Source organism: Syngnathus acus, chromosome 16 (assembly GCF_901709675.1).
Source record: "Syngnathus acus chromosome 16, fSynAcu1.2, whole genome shotgun sequence".
NCBI classification, from domain to species: Eukaryota; Metazoa; Chordata; class Actinopteri; order Syngnathiformes; family Syngnathidae; genus Syngnathus; species Syngnathus acus.
In genome coordinates, this window is record NC_051101.1 from 14623957 (window position 1) to 14643524 (window position 19568).

Genomic DNA, 19568 nt, shown 5'->3' on the forward strand with positions numbered 1-19568 from the left:
TGGCGTGAGAAACATCAGCTTTCAAAGTGGAGTTCAAATGCAAAAAACCAAAGCATGCAAAGTTATCAAAGGGAAATCACAAACGACTACGTATGTATTCAACCGAAAATGCTCGTAAGGTAGCGAGCGGACATCCAACAGCCATTACATTCAAAGCAGAAAGGTGACCAGTTGATGATGAGCATGATGATGACACAATTGATCTGACGTCAACATGACCGACCGTCGTGCCATTGTATCTCTTTTTCATACATCCAGTTCAATTTTGATGATGAGATTGCATCACCTTCAGTTTGGAGGATGAAGATAGTCAATCGATAGCTTCCATAGAGACCTGAGCCAAGGAAATCCCAATGCTGGACATGTTACAGCACAACTTAAGCTGCTATTCATTTGGAAGCAAACTCAAATGGGTGACAGAGGAGATCAGAGTTCCTGTGTCCAACAGTGGTGCGGGCTGAATAGAAAAGCTCAGGTTTTTCCGAGTTCACCGCTGCGAGGTGAAGATCAAAAGAAGATTGGAGACGAGGGTGGGAGGGAGCGGCTGGCCGCCGGGAAGGCGCACGTCGCTTGGCTTGGTGAAGACCTTCTGGGTTTGGGTGGAGGCGCCTCCACTCCATCCTGTGGCCAAACACATGAATTAACATGAAAGATGATAACACCGTTCGAGCCACTATTAAATGGAGCGCTCCAAATACTTTACATGGTGTCATGTTTTCCCATCTGTTATCGTCTTGGACCTGGGGACAACAACAAGTTGTTTCAAACAGCATTAATACTGTCAGCCTTGTCCTGTGAGGGGAAAAACAAAGAAACGTACAAAAAGCTGCCGATTTCAGGGAAATGCCAACAAACTCATTTTGCACAGTGCGGGAATGCAAACCCATTTTGCACAGTGCGGGAATGCTTATGAAGGGAATGGGAAAGCTCCGCTTTTTGGGGTTTGCCCTTCATCAAGCTGCAATCCTCAGCAGAATGGAGCGGGAGAAGTGAGGAGGGCACAATGGAGCGAGCGAGCGAGCGGGAGATTGACAGCTCAAGTCTTGGACGGACGGACGGACGGACGGACGGACCCAACTGCTAGACGTACGTACGTGAGTGAGCGAGCGAGAGACACAGCTTGTGTCACCAACCACACAAAGACTTTTGCAGTGGAAGGACGTTACTGTGACATATTGTTGAAGTGTAAAAAGATGCAAAGCATGCCTTGCAACTATTTCCAAGGAAAGCATCGCAGTAGACCAAAGCTGAAAAACCACCTGCAGCGGCTGCCGTACGTCGTCACATTGGCCAACGAGTCGCAGAGGAGGAGCTGGACGCCGCTGCTCTCGCACCTTTAGTCCCATGCCATCCGTCTGGTCCTCAGCCGCATAGTGCTTGAGAATTCTTTCCAACGCTCCGTAGTTGGAGCGCGAACCCTCGGGGCGGGGGTAGGCGGCAAGAGTGAGGGGCTTCCAGGGATGCTCTTTCAGCTTGCCAGGTCTGGAGCGCTCCGTCGGAGAAACAGAGGCCGCTTTGGCGATTTGGCTCCCAGTCCAAGGCTCCTGAAGTGAGATGTCGAGCGGCCCGACGTTTGCTCCCTTTATTGCATGGTGACCACGGGAAAAGGGATTTGCAGGCTCGTCGGCTGCTCCGCTTGCTCTTTGGACCTTTTTCTGGACCTCAGAAAGGCTGCGAGGGCTTAAGGCGTGGCCAGCGCTTGACCCTTGCCTTCCGTCGACGCTGCGAGATGTGCAATTTGTCATTGTGGCCGCTTCGCCGCTATTTGGCTCCACTTTGACCTCGGGGAGACGTGAAGTGGGAGCGGCTGATGCGTCTTCAATATCTTCGGGGCAACGCAAGGGAAGTAAACACTGGTCCGGTTCGGGTTCCGGTCGGCAATCATCTGCTTGCGGAACGTGTCGGCCCACCTCGGCTTGAAACAAAGTTCTGTTGAACTCTGCCGTTTTTTTTTCCAACATGACGTTTCTCCTGGAGCTCTGCAAATTGGGACGGGTCGGTGAGATTTCCGGGGAGGAGATGAGCCAATCTACAGATAATTCCTTGGCAAGCGGAGGCATAGCAGGGTTGGAGGCTGAGCGGGCCCGGGTCAGTATGTTGGCTTCGGAGAAACTCTTCTGGACTGACAACTTGGTGCCGGTGAACGGACGGCAAGACCAGCGCTTGTGGCCGCCGCCGCCGCTGCAGCCCTCGCAATCGGGAGCAGAGTACGATGCCACGGCGCCGTCTCGAAAAACCTTTCCTTCATTTTCTCGCAACATGGCTTGGAACTTTCTAACAACGGACGGACTGCCGTACGGTTGGTCTAGGCTGAGACACGGCCCGTGGCACTTTGCTGTTGCGGGGGGGGACTCGGGGATGTGGAGTTCCGTGTCAGTTTGAGAGGGAGTCCGGGAGAAGCTGCGAGGTGGAACGGGGGGGGCTACGGGGCTTTTCCCTACGTCGTCAGTGGAATTCTTTTCCCTGTCATCGGGTGACAGGGCCGTCCAGTGTTCCAACTCTTGAAGTGGATTGTAGATTTGGCTGAGATCACATGTTGCCTCATTTGACCTGAGTGCACTTTTATCCGCGTCCTTCTGTGGTGAGAGGCGCCGCTCAGATCGACTCGATCTGAAAGAAAATCAGCAAGGATGTATCGTTTGTGCGTTTCATTCCGATTCAGATGCTATGTTGACGTCGTATGACTTACTCGTGTCTGAATGTTCAGCTAGAAGACTTTCCTACCTTTTCTCCTCACTCTTCTTTTGGATCTCATCCCGGTAGCTACAAAGTTCCTCACTGACACGAGCGATCTCCTTCAGAGCCTGGAAGAGATGGATGGATGGATGGATGGATGGATGGATGGATGGATGGATGGATGGATGGATGGATGGATGGATGGATGGATGGATGGATGGATGGATGGATGGAGATGCGCGGATCTTTCAGCTCAATACTTTCAATCATTTGACCTTGATCCCAGAAAAGTAACCGGTGATCACTCACAGCGTTGAGAGCAGTGGGGCTTTTCTTCTTCTCACTGGCATGACGCCACTCAAGCAACAGTGGACTTTCTCCAACGCATCGATATTCTTCATTCACCGCCTCGGTGGCCCGTCCGTTTCCATTCGATTGACGGAAAATGCTTTCAAAGTCGCAAGCGTTCACAGCATCTTTCCACCCGCATTCATTGCCAGTTGACAGATCTCCTCGACGGAGTGTGTCTGACGTCGGCCGAGTCTCACTCCCGATGTCGGCTAAGGGCTCGAGGAGCTGACTGCCGCTGCTCTGCGTCTGGGACAAGTCACTGAGCACGCCGGAACCAGAGCTGAGTGAGCGCACACTCGGCGTTTCTTCTTCTTCTTCCTTCCGACGGCCGGAAGCCCCCTCTCGCTTGGCCCTCACCTCGCAGTACAACTACAAGAGAAAAATGGCAAGCGTCACGTTCGTTCGTTCGTTCGTTCGTTCAAGAATAATCCGAAATGCAGGTTGAACGTACCTCTTCTATTTTGCGTTGCATATCTTTCAGTTGGCTCTCCCATTCACTCCTCTCCATGTCAAATCTCTCCAGTAATTGGGCTTTCTCCTTCAACCAATTCTTCTCGTTGTGCTCCAGGCGACAGCGCAGCTCCATGTCGCTCCGGCGCGCCGCCGCCAGAAGTGGCCTCTCTTCGTCCAGACGGAGCCTCGGCGTCTCGCTGCGCTTTTCGCAGCTCGCCGCTGCTGGGTCGGAACCTTCCGCGCATTGGACTCCGCCGGTGCTGCCTTTGGATTCCAGCTGAAGAGAAGCAAACACAGAAAGGAATGCAAGGGGACAGAGATGGAAAGAGGGATGAGAGCCAGATGGGACACCAAAAAAAAAAAGGAATGATGAGAATGAAGGAGCGGCAGGAAGGAAGGAAGGAGCGGCAGGAAGGAAGGAAGGAAGGAAGGAAGGAAGGAAGGAAGGAAGGAAGGAAGGAAGGAAGGAAGGAAGGAAGGAAGGAAGGAAGGAAGGAAGGTTATGGAATTGGGGAAAATAATGCAGCGTGGGATCAATGTTAGCAGGAAAGAGGGAAGACAGAAATAGGAAAATATCCTGTGAGAACTTGCTTGAGAGGCCATGCCATGCCATGCCATGCCATGCCATGCCATGCCATGCCATGCCATGCCATGCCATGCCATGCCATGCCATGCCATGCCATGCCATGCCATGCTTCCCTCCAGCAACACAGGATACAGCTCACATGATCACAGTGACAAGTTTAACTTGGTACTGTTACTCATCTGCAAAATTTGATAGTTGAGCTATTTTTTAACAAAATGAATTCAGTCCAATTGGATTCATTTCTTTAGAATATTGTGCTCATTAAAAGATGTACCACTCACTTAACCGTAAAGTTCAAGGGTAAGGTTCTGATTTCAAAAAGACCTTTTGATTCAACATAATTGATTTGATATCGACAAGAGACTCTGGATTTCACGGAAATGTGACAGTATATTACAAGTTGGTCTGATTTGATGTGCAAAATGGAATCGCGTGAAAGCTCGCCTCAAATGTCTTCCATGAAATGGAGCTCATTTAAGCAAAGTGAAGAAATGTGACTATGCTGCAGTACATTCTGTGGTCAATCTCCAAAGAATCGTGTGCTAAGGCTAGAATAGATCCAGAAAAATGCTAAGCAGGAGAGAGAGAGCGAGAGAGAGAGAGAGAGAGAGAGAGAGAGCGAGAGAGAAGTGTGTCAGTGACAAAAGTCTTACAAGCCTTGGTAGTCATGCTGCTATTTCTGCCTGTGGCCTGCCTGCCTGCCTGCGTGGCTGCCTGCCTGCCTGCGTGGCTGCCTGCCTGCCTGCCTGCCTGCCTGCCTGCCTGGCTGGCTGGCTGGCTGGCTGGCTGCCTGCCTGCCTGCCTGCCTGCCTGCCTGCCTGCCTGCCTGCCTGCCTGCCTGCCTGCCTGCCTGCCTGCCTGGCTGCCTGCCTGCCTGCCTGCCTGCCTGCCTGCCTGCCTGCCTGCCTGCCTGCACATTATAGACAAGTCCTCCTTTTTTTTCAAGGCTCCAGACACTTTGTAACGTTACCTTGAATCGCAGACTGATTCGAAAGGTGAACAAATACTGAAAGAGCTGTGCAAGGAAACGCAAACGTGGTACAGCTACATTTCGGTAGTTGAAAGAAAACAAAGTTACCAATGCACAAAGTGCATGCACTCTTTTACCATCATGCCTGTGTGGGTGGCAGAGAATACATGCGAACAGTAAGTGTGTCGCTACGGTGACCCACTATAAATAGGGGACACTCATGTCACATTCCTGGGGTTGGGGAAGAGACTAGGCAGAGGAGGGGGGCAGGGGCCAGGGCCAGTGGGCGGGGCCAGTGGGCGGGGCCAGGGCCAGGGGGCTGGGCCAGGGGGCTGGGCCTGGCTGCCAGCAGTCTTCATAAATCAACAGCACAAAGTAAAATGTGCTTGGAAATATCTGGCCATTCTAAAACCATCCTGAATTTTGCTTGGGGTCAAACATGTGGAGGGAGTGAGCGGTGCATAGCGCACAATTGTGCAAGCCACAATGAAAAGAGCAGCTCCCTGACCCAAATGAGTTTCCCCATTTTTTCTCATCATGCAGACAAACAGATCATGTTAGCTTGGCATAGGTAGGACAAGCACATGCTCTTTGAAGTCCTCCTCACTCTGCTGCAGCTGCTGCTGTAGTCAAAGGGAACATGCATATTTGCCAAATGGTAAACAGGCAAGAGTGTGGAAGGATGTTCCATGAGAACAATGAAGCTAAGCTCACCCAAAGCGCAAGACATATTTCCTCTGGTGTTTGCGCTGTCAATATGGGAAAGAGCTATTTGATGTTGAATGAATCATGTATTCTGTAGCCAAATAGGATAACACTATGAGTTTGTTTTGACCGGCTCAGGACATTTGTCTCCATCGCTGGGTTCTCGGCCTTTTGAGCGGTTGACGGCAACGTTCAGCATCGAAAGCCATGGCCAAGCATTTGACGAGCGAGCAACATTGTTCTTCGCCCGCCCGCCCGCCACCCACAGACAGCTAGCCTACCTGTGCAAGGCGGCACTTGAGCTCAGCCCTCTCCAGCTCCCAGGCGCATCTGTCTCGAGTGTACTGCAGCTGCAAATCACTCCTCTTCTCTTCCTCTCGCTTCACCTCCACCTGCACTTCTTCCAACACTGTCTTTAGGTCCAGCAAAAGTCTCCGGTTCTCCCCTGTCTGCACACAGACAAATTCAAGCTAGGTCATTTGCTTCACAAATTTAGCACAGCATGCTTTGAGGCGCTATCAAGTATAGTGTACACAAAATTCATTTTGTAAACTCGACGCTACTTATCCTCCTTCCTTGGACCAGACTGGGCTGGGCTGACTCTAAAATCCAGATTTTGGACTTGACACTAATTGGTGTTGTGTAGTTACTTGTATGTCAGCCACTTCTCTGAGCAGTGACTCCTTATCCTGCATCCACTCCACTTTATCCTGAACGTGGCGCTTTTTCAGTTCCTCAATTTTCTTTTTCAGCCGCGTATGTTGCTGCATTTGGGCTTGGTTGTCGGGCTCGGGCGACATTTGTTCTTTGAGGCGCGTATGCAGCAGCTGCAGCTGCTGCAGCTGCTGCTCCTGCTCCTGCTGCTGCTGCTGCTGCTGCTGCCGCCGCCGCTGCTGCATTTGGCCTTGGGTCTCGGACGACATTTGTTCTTTGAGGCGCGTATGTGGCTGCACTTGGGCTTCGGGGCCGGACGACATTTGTTCTTTGAGGAATTCTAGTTTCGTCCCCCCCGTGCCACCTGCACCTCCACGGTCGCAGCGGCTCTCGGAGATATGACTGAAAAGTGTGGGCGGAGAGGAAATCCTCCTGAGTGCGTTGCGGTCTTTGCCTTTGCCTCTTTCAGTCCTCTCGATTCTGCTGCACGGTACAAACTCCCATCCTTGAGACGGGACGTAACCCCCGGCTGCGCTGTGCGGCCCTGAACCGTTTCGAAGCGCATTCCACATGCCGCTGCCCCTTCTCAAATAAAAAAACAAATTAAAAGTACGTGATGGTGCTGAAAAAGTCATCAACCTGGAGTTTTGTTTTTTTTTTTTATCCAAAGCCGGCCAAATCCCCAGAGGGCCAGGCAGCGAGCGCTTGCTTCCTACAGCAAGCAGTCCTGGTGCAGGACGTCATGGCCCCCTTGGTGTCTCAACAAACACAAGATTCACTCTTCAATGTCCGCTCCTTCCTTTGTACTACCGTGCTTGAAATGAAGGCACGGCCAGCGAGGACATGCGAGCAGGCAGGCAGCCACGCAGGCAGCCACGCAGGCGCCCAAGCAGTAAGCGCTCCAGCTAGCTCTCCGGTAAGAGAAGGTGCCAAAAATATCATCGAGCCCACTCCAGCGGGAGTATTTTTACCCCCTGTAACCATGACTTGACTTTCCAAACGCCAGACAGGATCGAGTCTGAAGGAGACCTCGAGCGGCCGGTCAACGCCCATGTCGTCTTCAAAGCACCATCTGACCTGACCTGACCTGACCTGACGCTATCGCCATGGCAATGGACAAATCCACGCACGAACTTAGAACGTAGCAAGTTTGCCAAGAGTAAGTTGTCAAAACGAGATGCAGCGCAAATGCAAGCTTCAAGCAGCAAGAAAGCTTTTTCAGCAAACAGCTAGTATTTGTTTCATTCCTCTGTCCAACAACAACCTTAGCAAATGAGCCAGAAATGAGCCCTTACCTCGTCTCGAATGCAGTCTACATTTCAGGCAGAGAAGAGTTCAAAGAATGGCCAACCAAGCTTAGTTCAAAACAACTGCACAGGGACTTCCCACAGCTGGATCCGTGCTCTCGCTCTCGCTCTCGCTCTCTCGCTCCGTTTCACGGCCATGACGAATGTGTTAAGCCGCTTGCTTCTGTGCTGTCTGAGTTAGGATTTGAAATAAAGTAGCAAGCGCATACTATACTGGAGCTGTCTATCATTGCTGATGCCTGTTAGAGCCCAGTAAATGCTGCGCACAGCTACAGTAGGGAGTAACAGCACAACAAGGAGTAACTTTTAGTGCCACCTCATTTGTGTCCTTAGGAGTCCGTCCGTCCGTCCGTCCGTCGGCGTATTTACTGCACATAAACATTCTGATTTGACTCCAAAAACAGGAGCATAAATGTCGGCTCCTTTTCCAGGGAAAACAAGTTACTGAGTGTTCACGAGATTTCAAAAAGCACATGACAAGGCAAAGCAATGTGATATAGCTGCTTTTTTCAGTCAATAAAATGATGACAGTCTGCACGTTACTGTCACCAGCTCATATTATTGCAAAAAGCTGACCGAGGCAACTCTGGCATCAAACACAGCACCCACAAAAGATCTCCATTCCAATCATTTTTTACTTTTGCATACTCACCCAGTCCTCCACTATGGCCCCCAAGGTGTTTGGTCCCCTATAGAAGTCATCCCAAGCGATGGATGGATGGATGGATGGATGGATGGATGGATGGATGGATGGATGGATGGATGGATGGATGGAGGGAGGGATGGCTTGAGCTGTGCTTGCAAATTGATCAAGAAAATTGAACAAAGCGCGACATGAAATAAAAGGAAAAATGACAAAAAACATAAAGACGTACATACGACATTCAGTTGTGAGGCCTACAGAACAAAGAAAAGAGTCAAAAGAAATACAAGTTTAAAAATGGTGGCATAAGAGAGTGAGGAAAAGAGAACAAGAATGAGGATCAGCAAAATAATGGGCTGAAACATCTTTGTGAGTGCAAACAAAAACAAAAAGGGGGGAAAGGAGAACAAGGGTTAGCATAAAAGCCAGCGACAATTTTTCCACTGCAATTATTCGGGAACTTGCACAGTAATGCATCAAGCTTACGGAGAGAGGTTCCTCTGGTTCTTTGTCATCTTGTCTAGGAACATCCAAGCGGTCAATGAAGCCCTGCAGCTCCTTCCTGAAGCCTTTCATCTGCGCGTTAATCCGATAAAGCAGTTCATGCTCTCGGATCCTGCAAAGCCAGCGTTCCTCAGTGGAAGGCTAGACCTATAGCCACACGTCTAGCTAACACGTACGTACCTAGCACCTTCGTCTTGGTCGTCCAAGCTAGCAAAGAGCTCGCCGTTGGTGACGTACACCCGAGCCTCAGCAATGATGGCGCCGGTGTCGGCAATGAGCCGGTCCACGGTTCGGCCCAGCCTTTCGGCCTCCGTTCGGATGTCTATCATTTGCTGCCGCTCCTTCGGGCTTCTGGATAAAAAACGGCTCTCCACAGGTGAGTAGAGGGAGCGCGTTGGGGTCAGGCAGCGGATGTTCCTCACCTCGTCCGAGTCACTCTCGCCTCCAACGGGGCCCTCCCGTTTACGGTGAGGTGGCAGGAGGCGAGGTGAGGAGCCAGAGCCAGAGCCAGAGCCAGAGCCAGAGCCAGAGCCAGAGCCAGAGCCAGAGCCAGAGCCAGAGGCCGAGCCAGAGCCAGAGCCAGAGCCAGAGCCAGAGCCAGAGCCAGCGGCCGAGCCTGAGCCCACGCCCGAGGGGGTGTCATCGTCCCGCCCCCCGTCGCTCTCAACATCACTGTCCCGTGGGCTGCTTCGTATGCCCAGGTGCGAAGCCAGGTCATAGCGCTGCATGTTAGATAGCAGCACTCGGTTCTCATATTGGAGCTGCATGACTTTGCCACTCAATTCATTGATCTGCAGACGGGCTGCCTTGAGCTCCTCCTGGAGGGCGTCCATTTTAGCCGGCTCGCTTCCTCCTGGGATGTGGAAACAAGGCAACGGTGCAAATGAGATTCCACCCGGCAGGAGGAGGGCTTCACACATTTTCTCTCCCTCCCTCTTTTTTTCTTTGAAGAAAGGCAAAACAGACCTCCTCCCCCGTGTCTGGTGCCAGCTTCATGGGATCCAGCTTTGTACTTGAGCTTGTTCAGCTCATTTGTAACCTATAAGCAAAAGAGAAGGGCATTGTGAAAAATGTGGCGCCGAAAAAAGCCCACTCTGGTGCTGACCTTTTTGTTTTCCTCCTCCACATCTGCTAAATTCCTGCGCAGGAGTTCTGCTTCATCCTCCACCAGTTGCAGCTGCTGCCTGAGCTCAGACAGCGCCTCGCTCTGCTCTCTGCACTGCTGCCCTCCGCGCCCGTCGCCATCCGCTCCGGCGGCCACCAAACTAGCGAGCAAAGGACGAGGAGCGTTGGCAATGACCGAGGGCGGGCGGGCGGGCGGTCGGTTGGGCTGGCGGGCGGTCGGACGGGCCCGGCCCGGCCCGGCCCGGCCCAGCCACCATTTGGTCCTTGAGCACATCCTACCTACCTGTCTTCCCTCATGTCGTCCAACTCGGCCTTGAGCCCCCTGTTTTCCACCTCCAACTCGACAATCTTCCTCCCCAGGATGTTGGCTTCCTCCTCCACCAGGCGCAAGCGGAGCTTGAGCTCGGATTCCCGCGTGCTGGGCGGGCCCCCGGCTTCGCCTTTGGGCAGCGGGCTGTCCACGTCCCCGTAGAAGGAGCGATACTTGTGCAGCTCCTGCTCCAGCCGATCCTTCTCCTTGTCTATCTTTGCCATCTTTTTCCTCATCAAGAGCGCCTCCTCTTTGATGAAGGCCACTTGGCACTTCAGATCCTGGTTTTCTTCCTGCGATTAGCGGCGAGGGACGCGGTTTACTTGGAGAGATTGATCCAAGGCCGAGGTAGCGAAGGTTGCGCTCTCGGCAGACTCCGTCAGGTCACTCACCTCGGTTGGGGTCTGCTGAGCCTTCCTCTCTTTCTGCAGATCCTTGCTTCCTTTTCTTTTCAGGGACAGCTGAAGGGAAACAGGGTTTACGTCGTCATCATCATCATCATCGTCACCACCGTCATCATCATCGTCATCACCGTCATCATCTGCTGTTGTTGCTGAATGTTACTTCATCTGCCAACAGCGCTTTCTATTACTCGGAGGGCACACGTGTTTGTTCATATGTCACATCCATTTTGTGAGCCAGCCACAGAACTTCCTTGATAGCAGACTCTTCCATTGTTTTGCCTGGCTGGGATCCTCACCTCTTTAGCTTTCTCGAGCTCGTTGTGAAGAGCTTGCTTTGTGACTTCCACCTCTATCAGTCGCTGCCTTAACCTCTCGTTCTCTTCTTCCGTCCTTGTCCTCTTCTCCTCCACGTTCTCCAGCTCATGGTGCAAGCGCACAGACACGTCCTTTGCCACCTGTTTAGTGAGGGGGGGAGCATGCAAATGCAAGCTTGAGGGAGGCCAGTGCAAAGAAAAAGTCACCTACGTACGTACCTTGAGGTCTTGCTCCAGACTTCGGAGCATCTCTCCATCCACTTGGCCGCTCTCTGTGAAGCGGATCCTTTTTCTCTCTGCCTTCTTCAGGCGATATTGGAGTATCCGGCAATTCTTGTTGGCTCTCTCCAACTCCCTGCGCATGTCGTGCAGCTGGCAGGCGTCTTCCTCGTAGAAAGTGTCCCGCATCTCGTCCATCTCTGCTCGCATCTCCTCAATTTCAGTCTTGGAAACAAACAATAGGACTGAATAGGCTTTCACAACTCCATTTCAAATGTCCAGCAAATTCAGATTGGACGTGGCGTAGTTTGGAAAAACTGCACAAACGCCTTCCTCACGTGTTTAGTGCCATCTAGCGGTTGACAGAATGCACTGACCTACATTCAAAGCGCTTGCATTTTCAAGCACGAGTACTGACTGCAGCAAGTCGAGCTAGGTCCATGGCTTCAGTCAAGGTGCCGCCAGCAAAATGTCACAAACCATTTCGGGTCTTCCCATTGTTGCACATTTGCTATTGGCTATGTAGCAGAAAGATGGTGGCTGGCGACGAGGCATGTCAGTGTCCTGGAGGTGACTCACGCACGCCCTCGGTCACATAACTGGACCTTTGAGTATATCTTAAAAGGACATTGATGTGATAGAAGAGTCATTCTGAAATGGATAGTGGGTTTCTAAAATAAGTGAACAATGAAATATCAAAACCTTTTACACGCTGTCCGTCCCTTTAAAGCAGGGGTCTCAAAGTCCAGTCCTCGGGGGCCGCATTCCAGGTGTGTTGAACGAGGGAAACTTGGAAAACATGTAGTCCGAGGACTGGACTTTGAGAGCCCTGCTTTAAAGCATCTATGATATGATGTGTATAGGTTTGGTGTCATTTTGATGTCGTTTTTTTGGTTTGGTTTTGTTTTTTCATCCCCGACAGTTGCAACGCAATAGCGCAGACATACAAGAGTTCAAAGTGAACAATAGTTAAAAGCAGCAAACCCAGGGCATGGCATGGCATGGCATGGCATGGCATGGGATGGCATGGCATGGGATGGCATGGCATGGCATGGGATGGCATGGCATGGGATGGCCCGGCCCAGCCTACAATGCAGCAAATGGAAGACATCACGCAGGCGGGGCAGTGACACTGCATGCACAAGTTGTAAAATGGGCTGAGAATTTACCTTAAGGTCATCATTTTCATCCTCAAGCCGTTCCACCTCCTCTAGCAGCGTCTGGTCCTGCTGGGGGGCCACTTTTGGGGTGGGCTGAGGCTCAGGGGGGGAGGCTGCTTTGGCCTGCATCTTTGTTCCTTTCTTCCCTAAGCTTTTATTCAGGTGAAACTGAATCAGCTCGGACTGCAAGCAGCCCTCCTTCCAGAAGCCTGCTCCGCAGCCGACTGTGCTTTTGGAGCTTTTCGGTGTGGTTGCAGCAGAGGCGTCCCCTCCTCCTCCGCCTCCTCCTCCTCCTCCTTTCTGGTTTTTATTTCTCAATTTGGGGGATTTGCTCGCGCAGGGCTGGTCCGACACCACGCGGGGGTTGGGGGGGCAGGAGGCGTCGGGGCGCGTGCTGGAGTGGTCGGACGTTTGGCCGCCTCTTTCTGACGCGGCAGGGGCGGCGGCCCGGCTCAACGTGGGGCTTTCAGCACCGGCGAGCTGAACAGCGGCGGGCGCGCCCCCGCTGGCTTGCTGCCGCTCCCTGCCCGATGAGACAGGAGAATGACCTCGGCTGCTTCGCCCTCCTCCCCCTGCGCCCACCACCACCACCAGATGCTTGGAGGGGTTGCTCCCTTTTGGCGTGCTGGCTTTGGGGCCGGCGGGCGAGGAGGGGCGCGCCTGCTTCCGGCTGCTATTGTCCGCCGCCTGCCTGGGCATGTCGGCGGACGACGATGGCGGCTGCTGCTGCTGCTGCTGCTGCTGCTGCTGCTGCTGCTGCTGCTGCATGGCGATGATGTCAGAGGCTCAGCTCATCCATAGCCCCCTAAGTCTGCGGCTGTAACCCAACACCGCAGCGATTGCATAGGTAAGCTCCGCTTTGGGTGTGGACAAGAACAAACCCAAAAGAGGCAAAGTCAAAGGCTATTTGTGTTCGAGAACCAATCAAGTCAAACGGACGGCAACTACGTCTTTCATGCTGACTTACAAATCAAGTCAAACGGATGGCAACCACGTCTTTCATCCTGACTTGGACGACGAGCTGCTTTTTATGATACGGTGTTTGCCGGCCGGCAGCCATCATCTCTTTTCCAACATGCACGATGATGACTCACTGTTACTCAGGTACTCGGGAAAATCACAGCCGCTTGTACTTTCCTTCATTTGCCCGAGCATCATGTGTTCAGCTCCAAACATTCGCCTATTCTCCAATTGTATTTGCTTGATGAAATTGTACTCCAGACAAACAAAAGCAGCTAGCTTCTAGTAGCTTTGGGTTTCCAATGACCCATTGTGAAAAGCAACAGTAAGTCAACGTTGGAAGCCAGAAGGTCTAAACGTGTTCACCGACAGTCCAAAATGCTCTTTCTGCAAGGTCACACCCATCTGATCAAATAGGACGACGACTCATGTTCTCTTCTTACCTTTTAGGCGGATGCTGAAGCTCAGTGGTGGGTGATGAAGGCAGGCAAGTAGGCAGGCAGCCAGGCAGCCAGGCAGAGGGGATTCCGGCTGGGCCGGCCGGCCGACTCCAGAGCCTCCCAACCGCCAGCCGGCAATTTGCATATTCATGACATGACATCATCGCTGGCTGGGCGGCCCGCTCTCATTGGTGGACCGCCTGGCTGCCTGCCTGCCTGCCTGCCTGCCTGCCTGGCTGCCTGCCTGTCTGTCTGCCTTCCTGCCTGCCTGCCTGTCTGCCTGTCTGCCTGTCTGCCTGCCTGCCTGCCTGCCTGCCTGCCTGCCTGCCTGCAGGGGAAACTTAGCTTTTTTTTTTTTTTTGGGCTACTCCTTGGTGCATGTGCAAACATTTGATCAAGTGGCTGCATGTGTCACTCATTCTCTTGCAAACCGATGTGCGCGTGAGCTCGGAAGGGCTCGCTCGCTCGCTCGCTCGCTCGCACCCGATCAAGAGCGCTCGCCCATGTGCGCGTTCCCATTCGTGATCCATAGTATTGATTTTATGACACGCTACTCCATCCGGTCGGTCTAAATTTAGACAAAGACCGCTGGCATTCAATCTTATACAGCATGGAGTTTGAAAATCTGCATACAAATGATCCTAATGATCATTGTGTAAAAGGTACATGTTCACCAATCAATCCCATTTTGTTTTGAGCAACACACAAAAGCAGACACACCTCAGCATGTCCAAGGAGGGGGGAGGATGGATGGATGGATGGATGGATGGGGGCATGCAAGTGGGGTCCCGCATCTGACATCTGTGCTTACTGGTTACCATAGAAACCTTTGTTAAAGGATGGCAAAGTGGGCCATCCGTGGACAATTCCGTGGGGTGACCTGCATCCTTTTGAAAGGAATATGTTAGAGCTCAACCTCTTATTTGAATTTGAATCCAAAAAATCTCATGTTTGCTATCTGAATAAAGAAGTACACAATGCAATCGGAATCCAAGGTTGTTTTTTAATATCCATATATGGGCTTTCTGTTTCAATCAATATTGTACTTGAAAAAAGCAGAACAACAACACAAAAGTAAGGTGGCCAACAAACAAGCAGGGCGCAGAGTACAAAAAATCGCAGTGTCATATATACAACACAAACACACGCGCATTCTCATTGACATCATCATAATAAGAAGAAGAATCGTAAAAATGTCTGCACATGACCAGAGAAAATAAAATGAAAATTGGAAAATAAATAAACAGAGCAGTCATTCTCCGTGAGTGATTCATACACAGAATCAGTATAGAAGTTGCCCCATCCTGCTTTTTATAGAAATGAAGGATAGGATAATTGTCTTTTATTTTCACTTGATGGTTGTTTACATTCAAGCCAGCTGAAGACATGGACTAAGAATATCAAAGTAAACCCTTTCAAAGTATTTGATCAAAACAAAGGAAGATATTGATTCTTGAAACAACAACCGGACCCTTTTGTGTACAACTGTCTACGAGACAAGCGATCAAATAATGCCATAAATAGAATCAAACATCCTAAAATCAGGTCCACGTCATCACATTACACACAAGTAGGGACATAGAAATCGTACAATGCATACAGAAATAGTATCATATTTTACACTTTGATATCACGTTGAGCTCTGAAGTGCACGACCCCCTCCGTAAGTAGCGGAAGAATCACATCCAAGCTCAAAAGAATCCAAAAGCTCAAGAACGCACCACTTGGTCTTGACATGCTGTCTGTCCTTTGATTGGATGAAGACATCTTTTCAAATGATGGACGAGATGAAGACTTGTGCCACGTTAGCGTGACAGTTGCTTTATACATGTGAGGGGGAAGAAACGGTGTACAATTATGTTTAAAAAACAAACAAACAAAGGGAGGGAGGGATTCCCCATCCGACCCATGCCGCAGAAACACTTGGATCTGACGCGAGTGTATTTTGCCCTATTTGACCTTTGCATCTGTTCCTGGCTAAACAACATTGGCTCACCACAAGCTAGTTTCATGGCGTCTTGATATGAATACATTGAGCTCATCCATCCAAGAAGGTCTTCTGCAGATGGAGCTTACCTCAGCGTCCTCTAATCTCTTTTTGCTCTTCCTTTCCTCTTTCTCCTGCTGGTGTTTTCCTGCGGCTTGTCATCTTTGCTCGCCGCCGCCGCCGCCGCACCATTGCTGAGTCCATTGAGGGCCCCGTTTGAGACGGCCCTGCCTGCCTTGGAGGAGGCGTCGGCGCGCCTGGGCTGCTGGCGGCGGTAGGTCTGGTAGTAGAAGTTGCCGAAGAGGACGATGAAGGTGATGGCGTAGCAGATGAGGGAGTAGTGCATCCAGTGGGGGAAGTCGCAGTTGACGTAGAGCGACAAAGCCGTGTGGCCGATGGTGACGTGGAACTGAATCTGAGAGGCAAGCAGAACAACCCGTTGAGGAGAAATGAAACCTCAAGCCATCACAGGCCTTTGCTAAGGAATAAAAGAATGACAAATCAAACACTGACAAATATAGGCCATTTGGCTCACGCACACGCGCACAAAATGATCTGATGTGTTACCATCTGGACGATGGTCAGGTACTTTTTCCACCACAGGTACTTTTGAATCTTCGGACCGCAGGAAGCCAGCCCATAGTAGAGGTACATCAACACATGGATTGCCGCGTTCATGTGTGCGCCAAAAAAGGCTGAAAAGACAACAAGCAGTTCGTCTGGTCTTTAAGTGCCTACATTCCTCATTTTGGAAACACAAATCCTCGCCATGTGCTATGGCGGCATGGCTGATTGGATTGTTTTGATTGCCGAAGGCTCGGGTCCAGCTTAGGAATGGCCTGCCCGCCTGCCTAGAGCCGGTGCCCCCGGCCGCCTGCCTAGAGCCGGTGCCCCCGGCCAAACGCCCGCCCCCCTGCCTAGAGCCGGTGCCCCCGGCCAAACGCCCGCCCGCCTGCCTAGAGCCGGTGCCCCCGGCCAAACGCCCGCCCGCCTGCCTAGAGCCGGTGCCCCGGCCAAACGCCCGCCCGCCGGCCGGCCGGCCGGCCGCCACTCACACTGTCCTCCAGCCACCCATTTGATGCCGATCCACCAGAGCGTGAACATGGTGCAGTGGTGGTAGACGTGCAGAAAGGTGACCTGCCGGAACTTTTTCCTCAGGATGAAAAAGACCGTGTCCAGGTACTCGACGCCTTTGGAGACGAAATACCACCACAAGGCCCCTGCCACCTGAGCGGGGGACAGCCAAAAGCCTGATTAGAACCTTTCAAGAGACCTTAGCTCCAGCACACTGATTGGAACGTTTCAAGAGAGCTTAGGGATGTTATGTCATGTCAGGGCTGCTACTTTATGCAGAGCAAGCAGATCACCTGAGCTTTGGCTTCTTCTGCTTGACAGCAGCAGTTGCTGTTAGCATCTGAAACGGTGCACATTGCACTCACCCTGACTTCATTGGGGTCCTCGGAGTAGTCCACTCGTTGACAGATGTAGCTGTAGCTGGCTGCCCTGGCTGCCATGAACAGCTAGCGGGAGCCAAATTGGATATCATTTGAGTCCCAAACAGACAATGAAAGACACGCCGCCACGCTCATTGTCTAAGGTGTCTATCATCAAGATGCAAAATCCTTCCTTCCTTCACCTCTTTGAAGATGAAGAAGTTGAGGAAGACCATACTGAAGTTGTAGACAATGAGTGTTTTGCGAAGCTGGAAGGGCTCCCTGTTCTTCATGTATTTGGGCCCCAGCCAGAGAAAGAGCAGGTAGGATGCACTGATGGCTAGAGTGGGCAGCGGGTTGTCCATCAGGGGCCATTTCTCCACGCGCTTGTCTGTAGGAAGGACAACATCGCATTCGCCGCTGCTTAAGGCTGCCTGCCGAGGTTCTTAGTTTGGATTACCTGCAATCGTTAAGGTCCATTTGTAGAATCCTACCGTCTCGTGAATTAGATGAGTGACAATCTCCATGTCTGCTGATCTGAAATGAAGAAAACAGATTCCAGAATGACGCCGGTGGCGCAACTCATGGCAAATGGACTTTTTTAGGATTCAGACTTTTTTTCGTACGACTGTTGTAGTCAAACCTCTTCCCCTTTTGATTGCTACAGCGCTGGCAGTGGTAGATGAGACCGCAGCGCCAAATGCTCCAATACCTGGCATGATGGAATGAATAGGAGACGCTTAAGCCACATACGTAAACATTCACAAAAGGACCCATAAATAGTCTGGCTGGACATCATTTGTTAAATAGTGCCAACTGCAGATGTATGAAGCCATTCCAAATATAAACAAGGCCTGCCTGTTGTTCACAAACACTGTCTATGCGTAATTGAAACAAGTGCAGGTTCACATTTCTCGGGTAGAATATCGTCCAATTATTATTCGTTTTTGGAAGAAGAAAAAATCCCTTTTTCAGCCCGCGCACAAAGGCTGGCGGCCAGGCAGGCGGCCAGGCAGGCGGGTGGGCAGCCGGGCGGGCGGGCGGACGGGCAGGCAGGCGGGCGGGCGGGCCAGGCAGGCGGACAGGCAGGCAGCCACGCAGGCAGGCAGCCACGCAGGCAGGCAGCCACGCAGGCAGGCAGCCACGCAGGCAGGCATGCAGGCAGGGAGCATGTGCCGGGGCACATTTTTTCCACCACGGGCAGCAGACGCGAGGAGGATGAGAAGGACAATAGTCAACCCTTGCCTTGATATATTCCAAAAAAAGAAAACGAAGGTGACACCCATCCCCAATCACCAACAGCCCATTTGCCCAAGCCTGCTGCAGTATTCCTCCATCCATGCATCCATCCGTCCGTCCGTCCGTCCATCATGGGCCTCTTATTGATTCAAGCGTTACACCCCAAAATGAGCAAAAATGATCAAGCACGTTGCATTTCTAAGAGGTTGAATAGAGCTCATTAGATTGTGCGCATTTGCATTCTGCGGCATGCACTCTCTCATTCCGTCGGGCCCTCACCTAGCAAGGATGAACGCTTCTCTTAAGCGCATCCGTTCAGCTATTTCCGGCTTCAAAATCAAATGAACAGTCCTTACAACGGTTGGGGACAACACGAATGATTCAAAAGAAAAATGTAATTCTATCCCGCACTCTCCACCGGTTAGGATGCCCTATTACCTTTGCGTGATGTTTTTATCCGTCTATGATGACATTCAATGCAAGGTCATGAAGCGAGCGCATAAGTGTTACCTCCCTCCTCCCAATCGGCCGTTGTGCCTTTTTTTCTTTTCTCTATTTTGGGGGGGTGTATCAATTGCTCGGCATCCACGGCGACTTAGATGGCGAAGGCGTGAATGTGTGTCTCTCTCTCTCTCTCTCTCTCTCTCTCTCTCTCTCTCTCTCTCTCTCTCTCTCTCTCGCCTTTGCAGCAGCCGCAGCTCTGTCTGTAGGTTACAAACGGACGCTATTTAAGTGTGCTGCGTTCATGTCCCTGTTCCAAAATAAAGTGGAATTCTGGAAAGCAAACGCATTGAGATGGATACTGTTTTTATTTTGGAAGATCTCACCTATTTTCCCGTTCCCGCGTGTCGAAGCTTGATTGAGCTGACGCTGGATGCGTAAGGATGGTGGTGGAAGGATGCTCTTTTCTTTTCTTTTCTTTTCTTTTCTTTTCTTTTCTTTTCTTCTCTTCTCTTCTCTTCTCTTCTCTTCTCTTCTCTGCTCTGCTCTGCTCTGCTCTGCTCTGCTCTTCTCTGCTCTTGTCTTGTCTTAGCATGAGCACACAAAAGGGTGCCTGCCCTGCCGCATGCAGTCAGCACAAGGGCCCCAGTGACGTCGTCAAGCACACCGAGGTGCAACCCAAAACAG

The 19568-nt window shown here is 51.5% G+C and overlaps 3 protein-coding genes and 1 long non-coding RNA gene across 16 annotated transcripts; 1 reads left to right on the forward strand and 3 right to left on the reverse strand.

Annotated features, from left to right (window-relative positions):
* Positions 1-375: 375 nt before the first annotated feature.
* On the reverse strand, positions 376-8599 carry soga3a (SOGA family member 3a). Of its 5 annotated transcripts, XM_037273540.1 has the most exons (9): positions 6630-7055; positions 6392-6572; positions 6023-6190; positions 3479-3757; positions 2986-3396; positions 2725-2804; positions 1260-2610; positions 704-740; positions 575-621 (listed from the first exon to the last, which is right to left on the reverse strand). In XM_037273540.1, coding segments are annotated over exons 1-9 (2910 nt in total). In that variant the 5' UTR covers positions 7031-7055; the 3' UTR covers positions 575-619. The 5 variants fall into 5 exon arrangements, with proteins under 5 accessions (XP_037129434.1, XP_037129438.1, XP_037129439.1 ...); XM_037273539.1 differs by having other exon boundaries at positions 376-740; XM_037273542.1 differs by lacking the exon at positions 575-621 and having other exon boundaries at positions 720-792.
* LOC119135741 lies at positions 7169-7621 on the forward strand. Its single transcript, XR_005100608.1, has 2 exons — positions 7169-7311; positions 7402-7621. It is a non-coding gene; the product is annotated as an uncharacterized LOC119135741 (long non-coding RNA).
* LOC119135729 (protein SOGA3) lies at positions 8574-13979 on the reverse strand. 3 transcript variants are annotated; one of them, XM_037273545.1, is made up of 11 exons: positions 13785-13882; positions 12391-13198; positions 11222-11446; positions 10985-11143; positions 10677-10745; positions 10258-10577; positions 9955-10114; positions 9816-9888; positions 9030-9702; positions 8832-8961; positions 8574-8710 (listed from the first exon to the last, which is right to left on the reverse strand). In XM_037273545.1, exons 2-11 carry the CDS (start codon positions 13147-13149, stop codon positions 8600-8602), a joined length of 2679 nt encoding a protein of 892 aa, XP_037129440.1. In that variant the 5' UTR covers positions 13150-13198; positions 13785-13882; the 3' UTR covers positions 8574-8599. The 3 variants fall into 3 exon arrangements, 2 of the variants coding, with proteins under 2 accessions (XP_037129440.1, XP_037129441.1); XR_005100604.1 differs by lacking the exon at positions 8574-8710 and having other exon boundaries at positions 8843-8961; positions 9030-9200; positions 9272-9702; positions 13785-13979; XM_037273546.1 differs by lacking the exon at positions 13785-13882 and having other exon boundaries at positions 12391-13221.
* A 785-nt stretch (positions 13980-14764) lies between these two features.
* Positions 14765-19557, reverse strand: elovl4a (ELOVL fatty acid elongase 4a). Of its 7 annotated transcripts, none has more exons than XM_037273553.1 (9): positions 19268-19402; positions 18720-18769; positions 17816-17913; positions 17662-17738; positions 17405-17592; positions 17208-17288; positions 16824-16995; positions 16336-16463; positions 14765-16183 (listed from the first exon to the last, which is right to left on the reverse strand). In XM_037273553.1, exons 4-9 carry the CDS (start codon positions 17726-17728, stop codon positions 15869-15871), a joined length of 951 nt encoding a protein of 316 aa, XP_037129448.1. In that variant the 5' UTR covers positions 17729-17738; positions 17816-17913; positions 18720-18769; positions 19268-19402; the 3' UTR covers positions 14765-15868. The 7 variants fall into 7 exon arrangements, with proteins under 7 accessions (XP_037129448.1, XP_037129447.1, XP_037129450.1 ...); XM_037273552.1 differs by lacking the exon at positions 19268-19402 and adding an exon at positions 18879-19108; XM_037273555.1 differs by lacking the exon at positions 18720-18769 and having other exon boundaries at positions 19268-19358.
* Between the last annotated feature and the right edge of the window lie 11 nt (positions 19558-19568).

What these genes read in the sequence shown, in the direction of transcription:
- elovl4a (XM_037273550.1), bottom strand. Translation starts at nt 19,476, where the DNA reads ATGCTAAGACAAGACAAGAGCAGAGAAGAGCAGAGCAGAGCAGAGCAG. An exon ending in AGGACCCCAATGAAGTCAGG is followed by an intron (nt 16,996 to 17,207) that starts GTGAGTGCAATG and finishes TCCCCCGCTCAG; the next exon opens with GTGGCAGGGGCCTTGTGGTG. An exon ending in ACCTGACCATCGTCCAGATG is followed by an intron (nt 16,184 to 16,335) that starts GTAACACATCAG and finishes CTTGCCTCTCAG; the next exon opens with ATTCAGTTCCACGTCACCAT.
- LOC119135729 (XM_037273545.1), bottom strand. Translation starts at nt 13,149, where the DNA reads ATGCAGCAGCAGCAGCAGCAGCAGCAGCAGCAGCAGCAGCAGCAGCAG. An exon ending in ATGAAAATGATGACCTTAAG is followed by an intron (nt 11,447 to 12,390) that starts GTAAATTCTCAG and finishes TTTGTTTCCAAG; the next exon opens with ACTGAAATTGAGGAGATGCG. An exon ending in CTCAGCAGACCCCAACCGAG is followed by an intron (nt 10,578 to 10,676) that starts GTGAGTGACCTG and finishes CGCTAATCGCAG; the next exon opens with GAAGAAAACCAGGATCTGAA.
- soga3a (XM_037273539.1), bottom strand. Translation starts at nt 7,030, where the DNA reads ATGACTTTTTCAGCACCATCACGTACTTTTAATTTGTTTTTTTATTTG. An exon ending in GCCCCACTGCTCTCAACGCT is followed by an intron (nt 2,805 to 2,985) that starts GTGAGTGATCAC and finishes CATCTCTTCCAG; the next exon opens with GCTCTGAAGGAGATCGCTCG. An exon ending in ACGTACGGCAGCCGCTGCAG is followed by an intron (nt 741 to 1,259) that starts GTGGTTTTTCAG and finishes TGTTGTCCCCAG; the next exon opens with GTCCAAGACGATAACAGATG.